Here is an 18,926-nt window from a genome sequence, read left to right on the forward strand (position 1 = left end):
TGGAGATGACTTGTTGGGAACTGTAGTAAAGGTCACTCTTACTATACAAAGAGACAGGCAGCATTTCGCCCCTGCCCTAGAGATCTGTGGAACTTTGAACTTGAGAGAGATGATTTGGGGTATTTGGTGGAAGAAATTTCTAAGCAGCAAACCATTCAAGATGTGACAGGGCATAAAAGTTTGGAATTTTGCAGCCTGAAGATACGGTAGAAAAGAAAAACCCATTTTCTGGGGAGAAATTCAAGCCAGCTGCAGAAAGTTGCATAAGTAACAAGGAACCAAATGCTAATGCCAAGACAAGGGGGGAAATGTCTCCAGTAAATGTCAGAGACCTTCCCGGCAGCTCCTCCCATCACAGGCCTGCAAACCTAGGAGGGAAAAATGGCATTCCGGGCCAGGTTCAGAGCCCCTGTTGCTGAGTGCAGCCTCAGGACTTGATGTTCTGCATCCCAGCCGCTCCAGCCATGGCTAAAAGGGACCAGGTACAGCTCGGGCTGTGACTTCAGAGGGTGCAAGCCCTGAGCCTTGGCAGTTTCCACATGGAGTTGAGCCTGCAGTGCACAGAAGTCAAGAATTGAGTTTTGGGAACCTCTGCCTAGATTTCAGAGGATATATGGAAATGCCTGGATGTCCAGGCAGAAGTGTGCTGCAGGAGCAAAGCCCTCATGGATAACCTCTGTTAGGGCAGTGCAGAAGGGAAATGTGGGGTTGGAGCTCCCAGAGTCCCCATTGGGGCACCAGCTAGTGGAACTGTGAGAAGAGGGCCACCATCCTCCAGACCCTAGAATGATAGCTCCATTGACAGTTTGCACCATGTACTTAGAAAAGCCGCAGAAACACAACACCAGCCGGTGAAAGCAGTTGGAGGGAGGCTGTACCCTGCAAAGTCACAGAGGCAGAGCTGCCCAAGACCATGGGAACCCCTCCCTTGCATCAGTGTGACCTGGATGTGAGAAATGGAGTCAAAGGAGATCATTTTGGAACTTTAAGATTTGACTTTCCTGCTGGATTTTGGACCTGCATGAGGCCCTTAGCCCCTTCATTTTAGCCAATTTCTCCCATTTGGAAAGGACGTATTTATCCAATGCCTGTACCCACATCATATCAAGGAAGCAACTAACTTGCTTTTGATTTTACCGGTTCAGAGGCAGAAGGGACTTGACTTGTCTCAGATGAGACTTTGGTCTGTGGACTTTTGTGTTAATGCTGAAATGAGTTAAGAATTTGGGGGACTGTTGAGGAGGCATGATTAATTTTGCAACGTGAGGACATGAGATTTTGGAGGGGCCAGGGGCAGAATGATATGGTTTGGCTGTGTTCCCACCCAAATCTCATCTTGAATTGTAGTTCCCATAATTTCTACATATTGTGGGAGGAACCCAGTGGGAGATAATTGAATTATGGGGGCAGTTTTCCCCATACTGTTTTCGTGGTAGTGAATAAGTCTCACAAGATCTGATGTTTTGTTTTGTTTGTTTTTGAGAGGGAGTTTCACTCTTGTTGCCCAGGCTGGAGTGCAATGGTGGAGTCTCAGCTCACTACAACCTTCACCTCCCGGGCTCACGTGATTCTCCTGCCTCAGCCTCCCAAGTAGCTGGGATTACAGGCGCCTGCCACCATGCCTGGCTAATTTTTGTATTTTTAGTAGAGATGGGGTTTTACCATGTTGGCCAGGCTGGTCTCAAACTCCTGACCTAAAACGATCGATCTGCCTCAGCCTCCCAAAGTGATGGGATTACAGACATGAGCCACTGTGCCTGGCCTGATCTGATGGTTTTATAAGGGGTTTCCCCTTTCACTTGGCTCTAATTCTCTCTTGCCTGTCACCACGTAAGACATGTCTTGTGCCTTCCACCATGATTGTGAGGTCTCCCTGCCATGTGGAAGTGAGTGCATTAAACCTCTTTTTCTTTATAAATTACCCAGTCTTCGGTATGACTTTATCAGCAGCATGTAAATGGACTAATATGGCAGTCTACTTCCTAATGACAGGTTCCTAATGATAATTTATACTGTCATCATATGAGGTAGCTCTAACTGAGAAGGATAACAGGAATGCTTCATATCACTTACTTCTGAGACTGAAAAATTGTCTTCACCCTTCACTATAATTACCATCAGCAAAAATTTTATAATCAATATATACATCAAGAAGCTATGCACAAAGTACATGAATTTACATTACCCAACAGGAACCACTTATAATACATAAAGGACTTCTCTACATTTGTAGAAGAAAAAAACATATACTTATGAACAGTTCTGGGGGGTGGGTGGGTGTGTGTGTGTGTGTGTGTGTGTGTGTGTGTGTGTGTGTATGACTGTTTGAAATGACATCATAGATAATCCTCTTTACTGCCTGAGATTTTGGACCAAAACTATTAATACTCATTTACATTCTATTTAATTTTGTTTTAGGAAACATTTATTCCAGAGAATTTTTAAATCTGCATAAGATATTTTATTATACTTGTGTTCTACTATAAGAAGTAATTATGATTAATCCAGTTTTGTTTACAGTTTTAATTATGCTTACAATAACCCTAATTTTGATAGACAATATTATCTGTTGATATCAACTATAAAAATTGACTCAAATACCCAAACAGGTATCAGTGGGTTTTATCCAATATAAATAAAAGTATTATATAGTGATTACATGAAATAATTTAATGGGTATAAGAGGAAATAGTTACATAAACTGAAAACTATTTTAGGCCAAATGTATTAATAGGTAAAAGTTGTACATGAAATGCTATTTTATACTATAATTGCTATTATTATGTAATAGCCGTACTATTAAGGACTTCTTACCTGCCCCTTTCAACTGCTAAGGCATCAAGTTCATCAAAGAAGATAATGGAAGGCGCCACTGCTCTTGCTTTTCGGAAGGTCTGGTGGAAAGAGTGCCACATTAGCTAAAGATGAGCAAACACTAGAAAATTCTGTAGTTGGTTTGTGTTTTAAAACTATAGAACTAAATCTATTAGGTACAAGTCAACCACCCCAGTCACTTTGTATAGACCTTATAATATATGCTCAGAACTTTATAATGGATGGAAAAGTATCCCCTTCAATGGTGCTTACAGAGACAAGACTATCGGTATGTACTCATATAGATGCGGGGGAGGCAATTCAGTTAAGCAATCAGAAAATTTCAGTTAAAATCCCAGGTCCACTACTAGTAACTGTGTGACTTTCCGCAGTTCACTTCTGTAAACCTCAGTTTCTATATTTATTAAATGGAGATGATAATAAACGCCTACCTAGACGGTTAGTTTAAGAACTGAATTCAAAGAAGAACACAAAGCATTTGGCACAATGCCTGAAACAGTAAGAGCTGAATAAATGATAGTTATTATTAACTATTAATAACAACATTAACTATTTTAACAGAAATGCTGGCTATTATTATCAGAAAAAATGATAGTTAAAAAAAAGTATTTGGTAAAAATAAAAGCTGGCAATATGATATTTAAAAACAAGACTGAAGTATTGCAGATGATGAAAACTGCATTTTTGAATAATAAAATAATATTCACCTGAAGAAAAAAAATACCACTAAGATCTGGATTTGGAAATGCCAAAGTCTGTTACTTAAATTAAAAGGGAAACCACACAGGACAGAAGTGTGATTCTCCTATGCTGAGTACCATTTAAGGCACAATTTCTTACCTCTCTAACTGCTCTTTCAGATTCACCAACATATTTATTCATTAATTCAGGCCCCTGCATGAAAAGAAAACAACTGTTCAGTGTCTTTATAAATGCAATCATGTATATTTCTTTCAATGAAGTAGAAAAAATATATACAAAAGAGAAAATAAACAAAATCTGCTTATTAATCCCTTTAGCATGCTTATTTTCTGTGTGTTATTTATGCCATAAAAGTTAAAGCCATTCTACGTTCCAGAAGCTACACTAATACAAAGCAAAGGCTGTGGCTAATCATAATATTTTAACAACTTATTCATCATCTATCTATAACTTTATCCACATTTTCACACTGTATCAGACGTGGCGCTAGGCACAGAAGATGGAACAGCCATTTGTTAGACCAATACAAAGGCAACATCCACATATTTCCAGGCCTAACCAGTGGCTAGTTCTAAGCAGGTCTACTTACCAGATCTGAAGATGCAAATTTTTGGACATTAATATTTCTGAACTTTAACATTTTTATTTCCTAAGTACCTATAATATCAAATAGTGTAAGAAACACAGTAGACTTACTTTTTTTTTACCACATATATTATCTACTCTCTTAGGATAAACAGTCACCCAAAGAAGTTATGAATTAAATTGTCCCATAATGATAGATGACCTTCTCAACTGTGGGGATGTTTCTCCCAGCATCTGGCTATGCTGACACAGTTCCTCAAACATCCCAAAGAACAATAGACATGTGTGTGCCTCTCTCTCCCTCTGTGTGTGTGTGCACGAGTGTACATGTACCCCCGCCACACACATACACATACCCCTTACTTTAAACAAGATTCATATTCTATTCCATGCAGATCACCAGTCCAGCTAATTCCAAGGATATAACCAGACACTGATTTGTCTATTTCCTAAACAATTTATATTAATTTTTAAAAATCTGACTGACTGAAACACATAGGCAAACCCAAAGTTAGTACAAGAAAACAAATAATAAAGAGCAGAAATAAATGAAATTGAGACTAAAAAATACAGAAGATCAACAAACGAAATCTTTAAAAAGACAGAAGAAAAGAAAACTTGATCCAAATTATAAAAACACTGGAGTGAGAAAAAAAAATGTTCAATACAAACAGATACAGAAATAAGAGATGTCATAAACTTGGCAAAGAAAGTCTTAACGGGTATTATAAATATTTTCAAAACTTTTCAGGAAAATACTATGCAGTTATTGGCCTGGCCAAAATAAATTTTAAAAAAAGATGATGAAAAAGAATTTTTAAAAAGAGTTCTGAGAGCCTCAAAGACACAGGTCCCTTAATAATAGCAATATTAAGAGGTTTAACAAATGAAGGGTCTTTAAAAAGTTCATGTAAAAGATCTATTATTTTAAAAATTATGCATGGATTTCAGTTATTTTTGCCAAAATAAATTCATACTAACTTGTTAAAACATGTCTGAACTGAGTCTAGTTTGAGGCACTAAGGATAAGATATCAGTTTGAAGAGCCTCTGTCAGAGCCACATGAACTCTGTTAAAATTGAAGTAAGAACAAGCACCAAATTTATGGTGAAGGTTGGATAGAAAAATGGTAAAACTACTGATGCTTTATGAAAAGTTCATGAGGACAATGCCCTAAATGAGGCAGCAGTTTACAGAAGTTTAAGAAAGAACAAGACTATGTTGAAGATGAAGCCCTCAGTGGCTGACCTTCCACATTAATTTGCAAGAAAAAAACTCATCTTGTTTGTGCCCTAATTGTAGAAGATGAATGATTAACAGCACAAACAATAGCCACCACCAGAGCCACCACAATTGGTTCAGCTTACACAATTCTGACTGAAAAATTAAAGTTGTGCTAACTTTCCACATTATTGGGGCCAAAATCCTTATGCCTAGATCAGCTGCATAGAAGAACAGCACTTTCAATCAAAATTGTAAACAAGTAGGATCAAGATCCCAAAGTACTGCTTCAAAGAATTGTAACAGGAGATTAAACACCACTTTACAGGTATGATCTTAAAGACAAAGCACAATCAAAGCAATAGCTACTAAGACATGGAAATAGTCTGGTCACAGCAAACATGCACTGGTCAAGAGCAAAGGTCATGGCAACAGTTTTTGTGAATGCTCAAGATATTTTGCCTGTTGACTTTCCAAAGAATGATAATATCTACTGACTGCAAGTGTTTTGAGAAACTCAGCAAAAGCTTTAGCACAAAAATGTCCAGGAAAGCTTCACCAGAGAGTCCCCTTTTACCACAATGCTCCTGCTCATTTGTCTCATCAAACAAGGGCAATTTTATGAGAGTTTTAATGAGAAATCATTAGGCATATATCTCACAGTCCTGATTTGGTTTCTTTTTGTTTCTTAATCTTTAAATATCTTTAAAGAGCACTCATTTTTATTCAGTTACTAATGTAAAAAATGTGACAACTGATATGATTAAATGCCCAGGACACTCAGTTCTTTAGGAACAGAATGGCTGCTATCATCACTTACAAAAGTATCTTGAACTTGATGAACCTTTGGTAGAGAAATAAAATTTATGTTGTTTTTATCTTTTAATTCCATTTTGTCCACAAACTTTTTGAAGTCCCTTCATATACACAATTGGAATGCCAGAAGACAAGTGAAAGAGGATGACAAAAACATAGTCGAATTTGATTTTTAAAATATTAACCACAGATCCAAAGAAGCTCAATGAAATCCAAGGAAACCCCATCAAGATGCATCATTATCATATTACTAAAAACTGATAATAAAGTCTTAAAAGAAATCAGAATATAAGAACACATTATATATCTGTAAACAACAAATTATGGCCGACTTCTTATCAGAAACAATTCAATGACAGTGGAACACAAGGGCTGCAAGAGTGACAATGGAACACAAGGGCTGCAAGAAAAAAACCTGTCAAGCTAGAATGGCATATCTTTACAAATTAAAGATGAGAACAAGATATTATCAGACAAACAGAAGCTGAGAGGATACATTACTAGTAGATCTTCACTACAAGAAGTGTTATAAGAAGTTCTAAAGCTTGATGGGAATTTACATTAAGTGGAAACCTAGATCTACACAAAGAAATAAGAGTTAGAAATGGCAAATATGTGAATAAATACAGAATAGCTCCTTTTTCCATTAATTTCTTTAAGAGATAACTGACTAAAATAGAAGTTTACACTCTACAATATAAAGTGTATAGCATATTTAGAGGTAAAATACAGAATACAGCATAAGAAAACAAAGGTATACTGATGTAAGACCTTACACTATAAAGTAGTACATTGTTATTTGAAGACAGAATGTAAGTACATATAGGGTAGATGTTTGAGCAAGTATTTTTTTAAGTAAAATAAACAGGTGTAGCTATTAAGACAATAGGGGAGATAAAATTGGATATCAAAATGCACTCGATCCAAAAGAAAAGAGGAGAAACGTGGAGGAAAAAAAAAACCAGAAATGGCAAACAGACAAAAATTATGGACATTAACAAATCTTTCAAGTTGCAAACATGCCTGATGAAAAGGAGACCATCTTTAATATTGTTTTTGTATGGTGCTGCTATGGACTAAATTTATCCCCCACAAATTCATATGCTGAAATCCTAATCCACAATGTGATGCTTTTAGAAGATAGGGCCCTTGGGAAGTAATTAATGAGTGGAGTCCTCATGAATGAGATTAGTGCCCTTATAAGAAGAGACAGGAGAACTTGACTGATCGATCTCTCTCTCTCTCTCTCTCTCTCTCTCTCTTTTTTCTCTCTGCTCTCCACTATGTGAGGCTATGTCAAGATGACCACCTGAAAATCAGGCAGTGAGCCCTAAGCAGACACCAGATCTGCCAGCACTTAGATCTTGGACTTCCCAGCCTCCAGGTTTGTGAGAAATAGATTTTCCTTGTTTAAACCACCCAGTCTATGGTATTTTGTTACAGCAGACTGAAGTAAGACAATTGCCTTCACAATGCTGCTTCAAAAATATTGAACTATTATAATATGGTAACAGATGAGTAGGTTAGAACATATGAGAATTAGGGCAGGAAAGTTAAGAGCAAAAATAAGAAAGGGACAGGAAGAACATCTCAAAGTTCAGACTGACAGAATCCAGCTTCGCCAGCAACATTGCCATCCATCGTATTCAATTAAAATGAGGTATCCAACAGCATAAACACAGGAATACTTAAGTAATGACGGAAGTAGTTATATCTTTCTGCCTGATTTTTTTCTACTAATCCAAGATGATTAATCTCTTTAAAAAACTGTTTGAGAGTAACAGATTATACATAGTCTAAAAATTAATATTTGTGGCTAATTGGGAGACAGATATATGAAAAGGGTTTTCATAAAAAAGAAAAGAGTAATTATAACAATTAAAAATATTATCTATCATTTAAGACAGATAATATCTTTACATCACTGACTGAAATCTACAAACCACAGGGTACACAAATAAACAAAGTAATTATGTATCTGTAAGTAAACAAAAATTTGCTTGGCACAATGTTTTGGACGAGTAATTTATAATTAGTACATCCATCATTTGTACATTGGTACTTAAACTGTAAGCAATCATGTTTCCACAATAGAATTATTGTTAAGCTTAAGATATTATAGAGAGACTTCATGATTACAGTTTAATCACCAATACTTCCATTATCTCAATTTATTAAATAATGCAACCCCCAAATAGATTTAACTTTTAAAAAAGACAATGAAACATCAATTATGCTGATATAAAATGTTCTCACACTTTTAAGGATTTTGAAGAAAAAGCAACAACTTAATACCAAATGAATTTTACAAGCCTGTTTTTAGATACTGGTTAGACTATGTAACAGGGACACAACATTTACTACACAGCCACCTCTGAGGTAAACAAACTTGAAAGCATTTTTCCACATATTCTAGGATCTAAAAAGTTGAAATGTGAAGAGCCAGATAGTAAATATTTTAGACTCTATACGCCACATACAGTCTCTATCACATATTCTTCTTCTTTGTTAGTATCCCTTTAAAATGAAAAATTTATTCTTAGCTAGGGAGCTGGACCAAAATAAAATGCAGGCCAGATTATATCTAAAGACTGAGACCTCTGATGTAAATTAATCTCATAGAATTTGAAATAGTTCACTTTTGTCTATAACATCAAAATCATCAAAAATGTCAATGACAATGATTGCTGAGGAGTGAAAAATCTTCAAAGTATTTTAAGAATTGATTTAGAGACAACTAAGAAAAAAAAATTAATGACACACACAAAAAAGCAATTTCAAAATATTTAGTAATGAAAACATACATGTCCAATAACAATAGTACCTTCTAGGTATGTATATCCTAGAAAAACTTATCAATATACAAAAGAAAATGAATGAGACTATTACTGAGCACTGTTTATAACAACAATAAAAATAAAACCTGGAAATGTCTCAAAAATTCATTAATATAAAAATGAGTAAATAAATTGTTGTGTCCTCATGAAACGGAGTGCTAGGCTGTCAGTGTATGAATGAAAGGGCAGTCAAATAAATAAGTTAAGAGGTAGGGAAACAGGCAAGGGATCTGTTATACAGCCAAAATGCATTGCTTCAAACATTTATAGCCAAGAATGAGCATTCTTAATGTTTTGACAAAATGTTTAAAGGTTATGTAACACTTGTAAATGTTTCCCACTGACTAAGATCATTCTGCATAATTTCACCTTGCAAGATCACTTTTACAGTCCTGTACTACAGTGCAAAGCAAGAAATGCCTATTCATAATATAATATAAAGTCAGATAAACAGAACTGGTTCTTTTCATTTACATGTGGTAAATTTTTACCCAAACGGGATATGGACAAGGAATTAAGAAAGTGAACACTAAAACAAGGATCAGGGCCCACACAAAAAGCAGGCTTCAGATATTTAGCGCACTGTGTTTTTGTTGAGGGGTTGGCGCAGTAAGAAATTTTTCTGCAGATTTTATCCAGTTTAGAGCAACTACCTAGGCAAACTGTGGCCTGACAATGATCAGAAACAAAATTGCTGGTGTCACTGTTATTATTGCAATTACCATTATGCTAACTCTACATTATTGCTGTTATTCTTATAGCAATTGTCTGCAAAAGTCAAAGATATGGCATAAAATAATAATCCAGTGAAGATATTTCTTTAAGCAGGCAATATAATTCAATGTATATATACTGCTTTTTAATTATCTGGCTTAACTGAAGTAAAGAGGTTAGAGAACCTGGAGAAATGGTCATTGTTCTCTGTAGATGATGAAGATAACCTAGGCATCAATGTTAGAAAGTACAAGATTATGGTCATTTCATAATTTTTTTCTCTGCTGAGTACAATGTCAATATCTTGGTATAAACAGAAAGATTGATATGGTTTATTAATAAATATCCAACCTACAGGTAAACGTTCTTGATATTTTGTTTGAAAATGTGAAAACGAGGTATAAAACCTCAACAAATTGAAGGGTCACTCCACTGCCACAAAAAGGTGGACTACAGGACCTGTGGATAAGAACAAAACCACGCTTTTTCCTCCAAAACAAAACAGGGAAAAAAAATTAAGACATTTGAAACTAACCCCTAGCACTATGAAGACAGTCTGCACTGGAATAATTCAAGTGTCACTAATAAGGGATAATAAAAAGACTGTAGGGTCCCTGGAAAACCTGACTTTGTACAGAACTATGTGCTGATGAATCTTACCTAGATGAGTGGCCTGCAAAATGTAACCGAAGTAGCTGAACTCGTATGTTGCATTGGTCTAGAGTTTTATGAGAAGTCAGAGCCATTTCATTACTAAAGGAGGTTATTTTAAGCTTGAAGTTTAAGTTGCCAAAAATCACTGTATTTTGGTACAAAGAGTTAAAAAGTCTATATTGAGTTTCAAAGATAAATATTACACTTTACTACTAACAGAAAACTTAAGAAATCATAAGCTGTGATGCCATACTTTTTGCTCCATTTAAGGTCAAATATACAACAATTTCTTAAAAATGGAAGAGAGCAGCAATCAGCATGTAGCAATTTTGTGGAATCTTTCTATATGCTTACTACGTCTTATTCCTTTTACTGCTTGCAACAGCCTTCTGAGTTGTATACTCTCATTACAATGTTACAGAAAAAAATATTAAGTGCAAAGAGGTAAATTTGTCCAAAGTCACACAGCTTAGTAAATGGCAGAAGTGGGATACAACTCTTTCAACTGTTACACTTGACAGTTAAAGAAACTGCTACAAACATTTGGCCACCATTGGCACAAAAGATAAGCAACAGATTAAAGTACAAGCACTGTGACCTACTCATAGAATGCTACTAGCAGAAGGGCTTTAGGAGTCACTTAGTCTAACCTACTGACTTAAAACTGAGGCAAACAAAGTACAAAGAAGAGGAGTAATATGCCAGAAGTCTTATAGCAAGTTAAATGGCAGAAATGATAAGAATGTAGAATTTTGGTTTCCAAACCAGTACTGTTTCTAATTAGGATGTCCTGTTCTAAGTCCTTAAAAGAGAAATGAAATGTCCCCTTAAGATTTTAGATGAAAGTTAATTTTGGGCTAGACAAGGCTGGCTGCTAAAAACAAATTTTTGAATTTAAAACAAAAGATTTTACAAAGTACCAGCAATTCAAATTCAAATATATTTCTAGCGAGCAGATCAAGTGGTAAGGGTGAAGTCTAATTCTTTCTTAATAGATGGTAGCACAGGCTAATTTGAAAATGAAACTTTTATTAATACCCATTGTAAATAAGTGACCATTTATATCTAACTACAAAGTTTAGGTATTCATAATATATTCTGAGTCCCATATTCGCTCATGAGTTTTGTTACTTTCAAAAAATGTATGTTAGTCTTGCCACATTTTTTACCTCCTAGATAGCAAGTGCTATACTGATAAGAGTGATCGACAAAAACTGACATTAATAAGGAACATTAATTGCGTTGTTTTTAATAGCGTTATTTTTAACATTCCGTGGCCAATATTTCAAGTGTCCAAGTTTACAGAATAACAAAAATATCATAAACACATGTGACAATATTTGTCCAGCTGTTCTATTAATCTAATGAGAAGTAAACTTGATTTATCTTTTACTGTGCTTCATTATTTTACACCATATCACTCACAAACTTGAGTATAATATTTACACCTCATGTTCTTACAATTTTGTCCCTTTACTCACTACTGGGTTTTTTTCAGTCCTCCCAAGGGCTTTTTAAATGTGTCTGACACCTGCCTGGTGCTTTTAGCTATTACAATTCAAATTAAGTTTTTATAAGTTCTAAAATGTCTGGGGAAGGCAAGTTAACCTAAGTGTTAACTTATGGTTAAATGCATGGAATATGCTCATAAAAACCCAAACTCACATGAGATAGAATTACATATATGTAATGTGAGTAAAGGATCTTGAAAATTAATAAAAAGTACAGTATCAGCATATACAGAAGGCCATTCTGGGAAAGCACTTCAAAGAGTCTGAAAATAGGTTTTAATTACTAGGCAAGAATGCTGTGGGCAAGCAAAAACCTAAAATCCAAGAGGGGCTGGCAGGGAAGAGAAAAGAATTTGAGCTGGTCCTCTCAAAAAGTATAATACAATCCTTCCCCGAATTCATTTATTCTATTCAGGAAAAAGAAAAATGACAAATTTCTTCAGAACTTACATTCCAGGGACAATGCTAGCTATAATTAAGCAAGTTGTAAAATGTGCATTTGCACGTGTCTACATGCCCATGAAATCCCCTTCTGTTATTACTGACTACTCGTGTCACTCTCAGTGTCCTTTACTGACTTCTCTGCAGAATCTCAAACAGTGGTCCTCAATTTCCGCATTTTCATCTCCATTTCCACATTTTCATCTCTCAAAATGATCACCCTCTTGAGCTACAAATCCATATATACAACTACTTTTAGGCCATATTCAACATTTTGTCCCGAAAGCATTTCAAACCAACATAGGTATTTTCTCTCTCACCTCCAACCTGTTTCTCCTCTTCTCGCTGGAATTAGGATATTTCCATCTGCCAATCATTGAGAGTAAAATTTTTGATCACCTTTGACTTCTTTTCTCATTTCTCACATAACAATCAACAACCAAAAGCTGCAAATTCTATTTGTTACCTGTTTCCTTATATCAGCTGTTGAGTCAAATATCTCTCCCACTAAATTATGAGTTGATACATAATGAGGTACCCATCTAATGTATCTTGGCTTACCATGCACAGTGCCTGACACACAGAAGGTGCTTTACATATTTTTGTTATTCCAATTGTAAATTTTTTTAAAGCGTTAAAGACATGACATTATAATATTTATTTCATCTCTAATTAAATTTCATTCAAAAAGAAATTAAAAGATGGGGGGGAAGCCTAGTTAGTCTCTCTCCACTGGCAAATTTGTTCATAAATAAAAAATTAAATCCAAAAATAAAATTTGTTACTTTTAAACTTGTTATAAGTCTAAAATTATTCTCTTTCTAAATATCTCTAGGTCTTCTTAGATTCCAAATGCTAAAGGTTTTGTGATACTTCTTATTGTCATTTTCTGCTTTTAGTTAAATGTTATTTATAAAATATTTTCACTTTTTTTTTTTTTTTTTTTGAGATGGAGTTTCATCCATCCTTGTTGCCCAGGCTGGAGTACAATGGCGTGATCTCAGCTCACTGCAACCTCCGCCTCTCAGATTCAAGCGATTCTCCTGAGTAGCTGGAATTACAGGCATGTGCTACCATGCCCGGCTAATTTTTTGTATTTTTAGTAGAGATAGGATTTCTCCATGTTGGTCAGGCTGGTCTTGAACTCCCAAACCTCAGGTGCTCTGCCGGCCTTGGCCTCCCAAAGTGCTGGGATTACTGGCATGAGCCACTGCGTCCAGCCTTTCACATCTTTTTTTATATATCATCTTTATCAACTGATAAAAGCCCAACTCAAAAAAAAATTAACATGTATGTAGTCAACATATGATACTACAACTTTAACATAGTATACTGTGCAAATAATGACAAATTTAAGTAAATCTGATCTAACTTCTTCATAACCTTGTAAAACCGACAATGGCACAATAACTATCCCACTTGTCCCAAGAATTACAGGTTATTATTATTTCCTACTAGTCATTCAAACAGGGATAAAACTAAGTATACATCTTTGTTTAATACTGACATTAATAACTGCCAATTTTAGCAAATAAGGCACATAATATGACACTGGTGAAGTCAAGGGAATTTTTTAAGTTAGAACAGAACTCTAAAGGAAATTAAATAGAAACTCAAAAGGTTTCAGACTCTAGATAAGCCCAAATAGAAATAAACATACAGAAGGAGATAAAGAATTAGGATCTACAAAAGGCATGAAATGACATAGTTCCTGGAGAGACTAAATTGGAAGCTGCACCCAAGGTGAAAGAAAAAAATAACCAAAACACTAAGAGAAAGAGTTCTTTACGGTGTTGGGGTCTGAGTTTGGGGCCAGAACTAACACACATCTTTATAGGTTTCAACTGAGAAGTACGGTGAAATAGGCAAGTTCAGGGCAGCCCCAAACCCAGGTTCCCCAGCCAAGTTATTCTCAGGGTTTTTCCCAGTAACTTTCCAGTATCATTATGGGCAAGGGGACTATGAATAGGAGAGGTCACCAAAGCCCTCACTCACGAAATTCACAATCTTCTTCATGATTCTTCTTTGCTATACTCCACGCATCCTGTTCATTGCAGTACAGAACTCCGAGTTAACCTTTTTAACTTCAATTACTTCATCTACAATATGCTGAGATCTATGATACTGACCTCAAAATTTATTTAAATAGATTTCATTTTTTAGCAAAGTTTAAGATTTACAGAACAATTGAGCAAATACTACAAACAGCTCCCATACACTCACTCACCCCTGTACAGTTCCCCTTATTATTACTATCTCAAATTAGCATGGTATATTTGTTACAATCAATGAACTCAAATTGATATATTCTTATTAAACCAAAGCCCATAGTTATTCAGATTTCCTTAGTTTTTCCCTAATGTTCTTTCTTTTCTTTCCAGCATCCTATCCAGGATATTGTAACATTACATTTAGCTATCATGTTTCCTTGGGTACTGTCTTGTACAATTTCTCAAACTTTCCTTGTTTTTGATAACCTTGAGAGTTTTGAGGAGTATTAGTCAGTGATTTTACAGAATGTCTTTTAACTTGGGTTTGCCTAGTTTTTCTCATGGTTGGACAGGGGTTATGAGCACTCAGGAGGAAAACAGAAGTAAAAGGATATCCTCACCACATCATCCAAGTGAACATATAGTCCTTCCTCAGTATCCCCAGGAACTGGTTCCAGGACCACTGTGGATACCAAAATGCAAACATACTCAAGTCCCATAGCCTGGGGAACCTGAGGAAACAGTTAGTCCTCTTTATTTGAGAGTTTCTACATACCAGGAATGCTGTGTTTTCAAACTGTGTTTGGTTGTGGAACCTATCAATAAGGAGGGCCAATGTATTGAAAAAAAAATGTGTGTATAGGTGGACCCACTAAGTTCAAACCCATGTTGTTCAAAGCATCAACTGTATTGTCAACATGACTTATTACTGAAGATGTTAACCTTGATCACTTGGCTGTGGTACGACTTGTCAGGTTTCACCATTGTACAGTAGCTCTTTCCCCCCCACTCTTTCCATATTAAATTCTTTGGAAAGAAGCCCATACTCAAGGATGGAGTGTTATGCCCCCTAAAACTTTTTCATTTTCCTTTTTAAATTTAATGCTCTCCATAGCTTATAAATGTACAAATGTTATCATACTTTTCTAGATGAAAAACAATGAGACTTACAGAAGTTGGTTAAGGTTGCAAAGCTAAAAAGTGCTAAGGTTAGGAAGTAAATCCAAGCTATGTGAATCCCAGCTTAGTGTTCTTTTCATTGTGACGTACTCAATATCAAGGGCACAAATTATGTAAGTAAATTTTAGGCTCCACATTATCCCACCATCAGTCTTTTTCCAGGCACTTCTATTTCATTCAACGGTTTCCTGTATCTTTGGCCATGATTGCTCTTTTCTATTAACTCAACCAACTTATACTCCTAGACCAAAGCCATGTTTTTTTTCTGTTTTCTTTGTCCTAGAGAAACAAAATTATTTTTCAAACCAGTTCCCAGAAACATCTTTCCACTTCTCTGAAGCTACCCTACAGAAATTACTTAAACTACCTTCCCTGGTAACTTTGTGTAATTAATGAAAAAGCCACTGGACACTAGTTTTATTTTAAAAAAAAACAAAAAGGAAAATGGAAGAGCATATAATACAGTAGTTAAGAGCTCAGACTCTTGAGTCAGAAAGTTCTGAGACTAAATTTCAGTGCCATCACCACCACTTAGACCATGGAAAAGCCATTTAACCTTCTTAAAATCATTATCCCTATTTGTAATCTTAAAGCATTCTGTAATTAAAAGAGGTAGCCACGCAGTTTTCCATGCAATATGTGTATAAAAGCTGTATGATTTGCAGAATAGTCTACAAAATTTAAAAACAGAAGCCTAAGATGAACTTGGAATTTTTAAATTTCAGATTATCTTGTACCTTTGATAAGAGAATATTAATATATCTAGTTAAATAACGAACAATAATTACAGATGCTCCTCAATTTACAGTGGGGTTATGTCCTGATAAACTCATCATAAATTGAAAATATACTAAGTCGAAAAGCATTTAATACACCTAACCTACTGAACATCATATTTTAGCTTAGCTGACCTTAAACATACTCAAAATGCTTACACTGGCCTACGGCTGATCAAAATCATCTGGCATCACGGTACACTGTAGAGTGTTGGCTGTGTATGCTCATGATCACATGGCTGACCGTGAGCTGTGGCTCACTGTCGCTGCCCAGCATCACAAGGGAATACTGTACTGCATATCACTAGCTCAGTAAAAGATTAAAGTTCGAAGTATGATTTCCACAGAGTGCATATCACTTTCACACCATCATAAAGTCAAAAACTTGTTAAGTAAATCCATCTTAAATTGGGGACCACCAAATTTAATTTGAATTGCGGACTACTTTGAATAAACCACAGGTTTTTCTGGAAAAGAAATCTATTTTATACAATTCCTCTCTGAGACAAGCATAGAGAAGAAAATTTCCCAAAAAGTCAATGATATACTAAGCTCATACATTCCTGTATTCACCAGTATAATTAATAATTAATAAAGGATTTGCTGAAAATCCCTGTCAGAGGCCCAACCACCCTTCTTCCATAATCAGTGACAGTTCTTCATATGCTAAAGCAATGCAGCTTCCCCAAGGCAATTAATCTATTCTATCACTCCAGACAAAAGCAAAACAGAAGCAGAGAGGAAATTTCAACTGGAAAGTATTTATGTAATTGACCCAGATAACAAACTAAACTTACGCAATATGTCAAATGTCACAGTCTACACAAAAACACATATATATGCCACAGGGTAATAAGAGCCCACACAAGCCAAGATGAAATCTCCACCCTGAGTACAGTACATATCTTTAAATCCCTGTTGAGAAAAGATACATAAGGGAAGCTAAAAGCTTCTTTCATAAACTTAGAGGAAAAAATTTAAACCTATCAAAATATCTTGCAGATTAAAAGTAATTACCATTGTGAAAAGTGATAAGGAGTTTTTCCTTTCAAAATATCTAAAACACCTGGGTTTCCTAACTGGCTAGAGAATTCTAGTATATGTCTACTTTTTTTCTGATCACTTTCAAAATGTGTAAGACTTGCTCTTTCAAAATCTCAAACTAAATTGTAACATTTATATCCTGTAGGAAACAAACATACAGGTTGAAACTAAACATGTAGGTTGAAAAAAATGTTGCCAACTTTTTTTTTGCACAGAGAGTTAAAATTAAAGAGAATAGGGCCGGGCACAGTGGCTCATGCCTGTAATCCTAGCACCTTAGGAAGGCAAGGTGGGCAACTGCCTGAGCTCAGGAGTTTGAGACCAGTCTGGGCAACATGGCAAAACTCTGTCTCTACTAAAAATACAAAAAATTAGTCGGGTGTGGTGGTGCGTGCCTCTAATCCCAACTACTTGGGAGGCTGAGGCATGAGAATCACTTGAACCCGGGAGATGCAGATTGCAGTGAGCCAAGATCTTGCCACTGCACTCCAGCATGGGTGAGAGAGCAAGACTCTGTCTCAATAAAAAGAGAATAGAATATGAATTCCCAACTTCTTTGGCTTCATTTTCTCATCCATAAGCTACTTTTAAACAGTATTGCTACTTTAAAACTTTCCTCACAAACGCTGAATAGACTAAAATAAAAGGACCAATGAAAATGCTAGCAGAAGGCAAATCACTTTCATGTTCCCAACTTTGTATTTTAAAAAATTTAAACATATAGGAAAGTTGAAATAATAGCACATGCTGAGCATCCCTAAATCTAACAATCCAAAATGCTCCAAAATTCAAAACGTTTTGATTCAAAGAAAACGCTCACTTCACCATTTTAGATTTCAAGTTTTCAGATTAGGGATGCTCAACTGGGAAGTATAATGCAAATATTTCAAAACGCAAAAAAAGTCAAAATCTAAACACTTCAGGTCCAAAACATTTCGATAAGGGATATTCAATCTGAAAATTAAAAACCCATCGTTTATTAAGTATCTCCACACAGATTCAAAAACTGAATAATACTGTTGAACTACACTAAATTCTAAACTGAATAAAAATCCACACTAAATAAAAATTAGTAACTAGAACACATAATTTCTGAGTTACGAACTGACTTGATCAAGATAATTTGTTAAGATCATGTAGCTTTTCTGTCTCTGATGTAAAAGCTAATGAAAAAGCTTAAATAAATGAACGTCTGCCTGGTTATTTTATATGAATAGTGTACAATTTAAACCTTTTAAAGAATCATTTACAATTTCCTCATAGTGAATAAAAGAGTAAAAGTGAAATTGTCTAAGGTTATGAAATGGTTATGTTCAAAAAAGATAATAAATATATTTCTAAGTAATTCTAGGATAGTCCAGAGAGCAGTCTTAGTAGTATCTGAATTGTTACCATGGATCACAAAAAAAGTAAGATATTAGCTTGTAAGAAAATAAGCGTGCTCTTGAGAGTCAAGCCTAAAACTTATTTGATGAGAACTTGGCTCACACATTCTCAAGTAAGTTTTAGACTTCCAGTAGACAAGAAAATTTCTCATACTATGAATATACAACTGTAGAATATACAAGGTAAAACCAGAAAAATGGAGATGACAGTAAAAAGACTAGAAAATGCCAGTAA

General features: G+C 35.3%; 1 protein-coding gene across 4 annotated transcripts in view; it reads right to left on the reverse strand.

Moving 5' to 3' along the window:
- The window catches only part of SPATA5 (spermatogenesis associated 5), a 310,845-nt gene that overhangs the window by 204,586 nt on the left and 87,333 nt on the right, over nt 1–18,926 (reverse strand). For all 4 annotated transcript variants that reach the window (XM_032292360.1, XM_032292361.1, XM_032292359.1 and 1 more), the window contains 2 exons: nt 3,676–3,729; nt 2,815–2,894 (listed from right to left, as the gene is read on the reverse strand). In XM_032292360.1, coding sequence (XP_032148251.1) covers nt 2,815–2,894; nt 3,676–3,729 — 134 coding nt within the window. The remainder of the gene's footprint in view (nt 1–2,814; nt 2,895–3,675; nt 3,730–18,926) is intronic.

This window comes from Sapajus apella, unplaced genomic scaffold (assembly GCF_009761245.1).
Source record: "Sapajus apella isolate SASKATOON/1434 unplaced genomic scaffold, GSC_monkey_1.0 scaffold27, whole genome shotgun sequence".
Taxonomy (NCBI): Eukaryota; Metazoa; Chordata; class Mammalia; order Primates; family Cebidae; genus Sapajus; species Sapajus apella.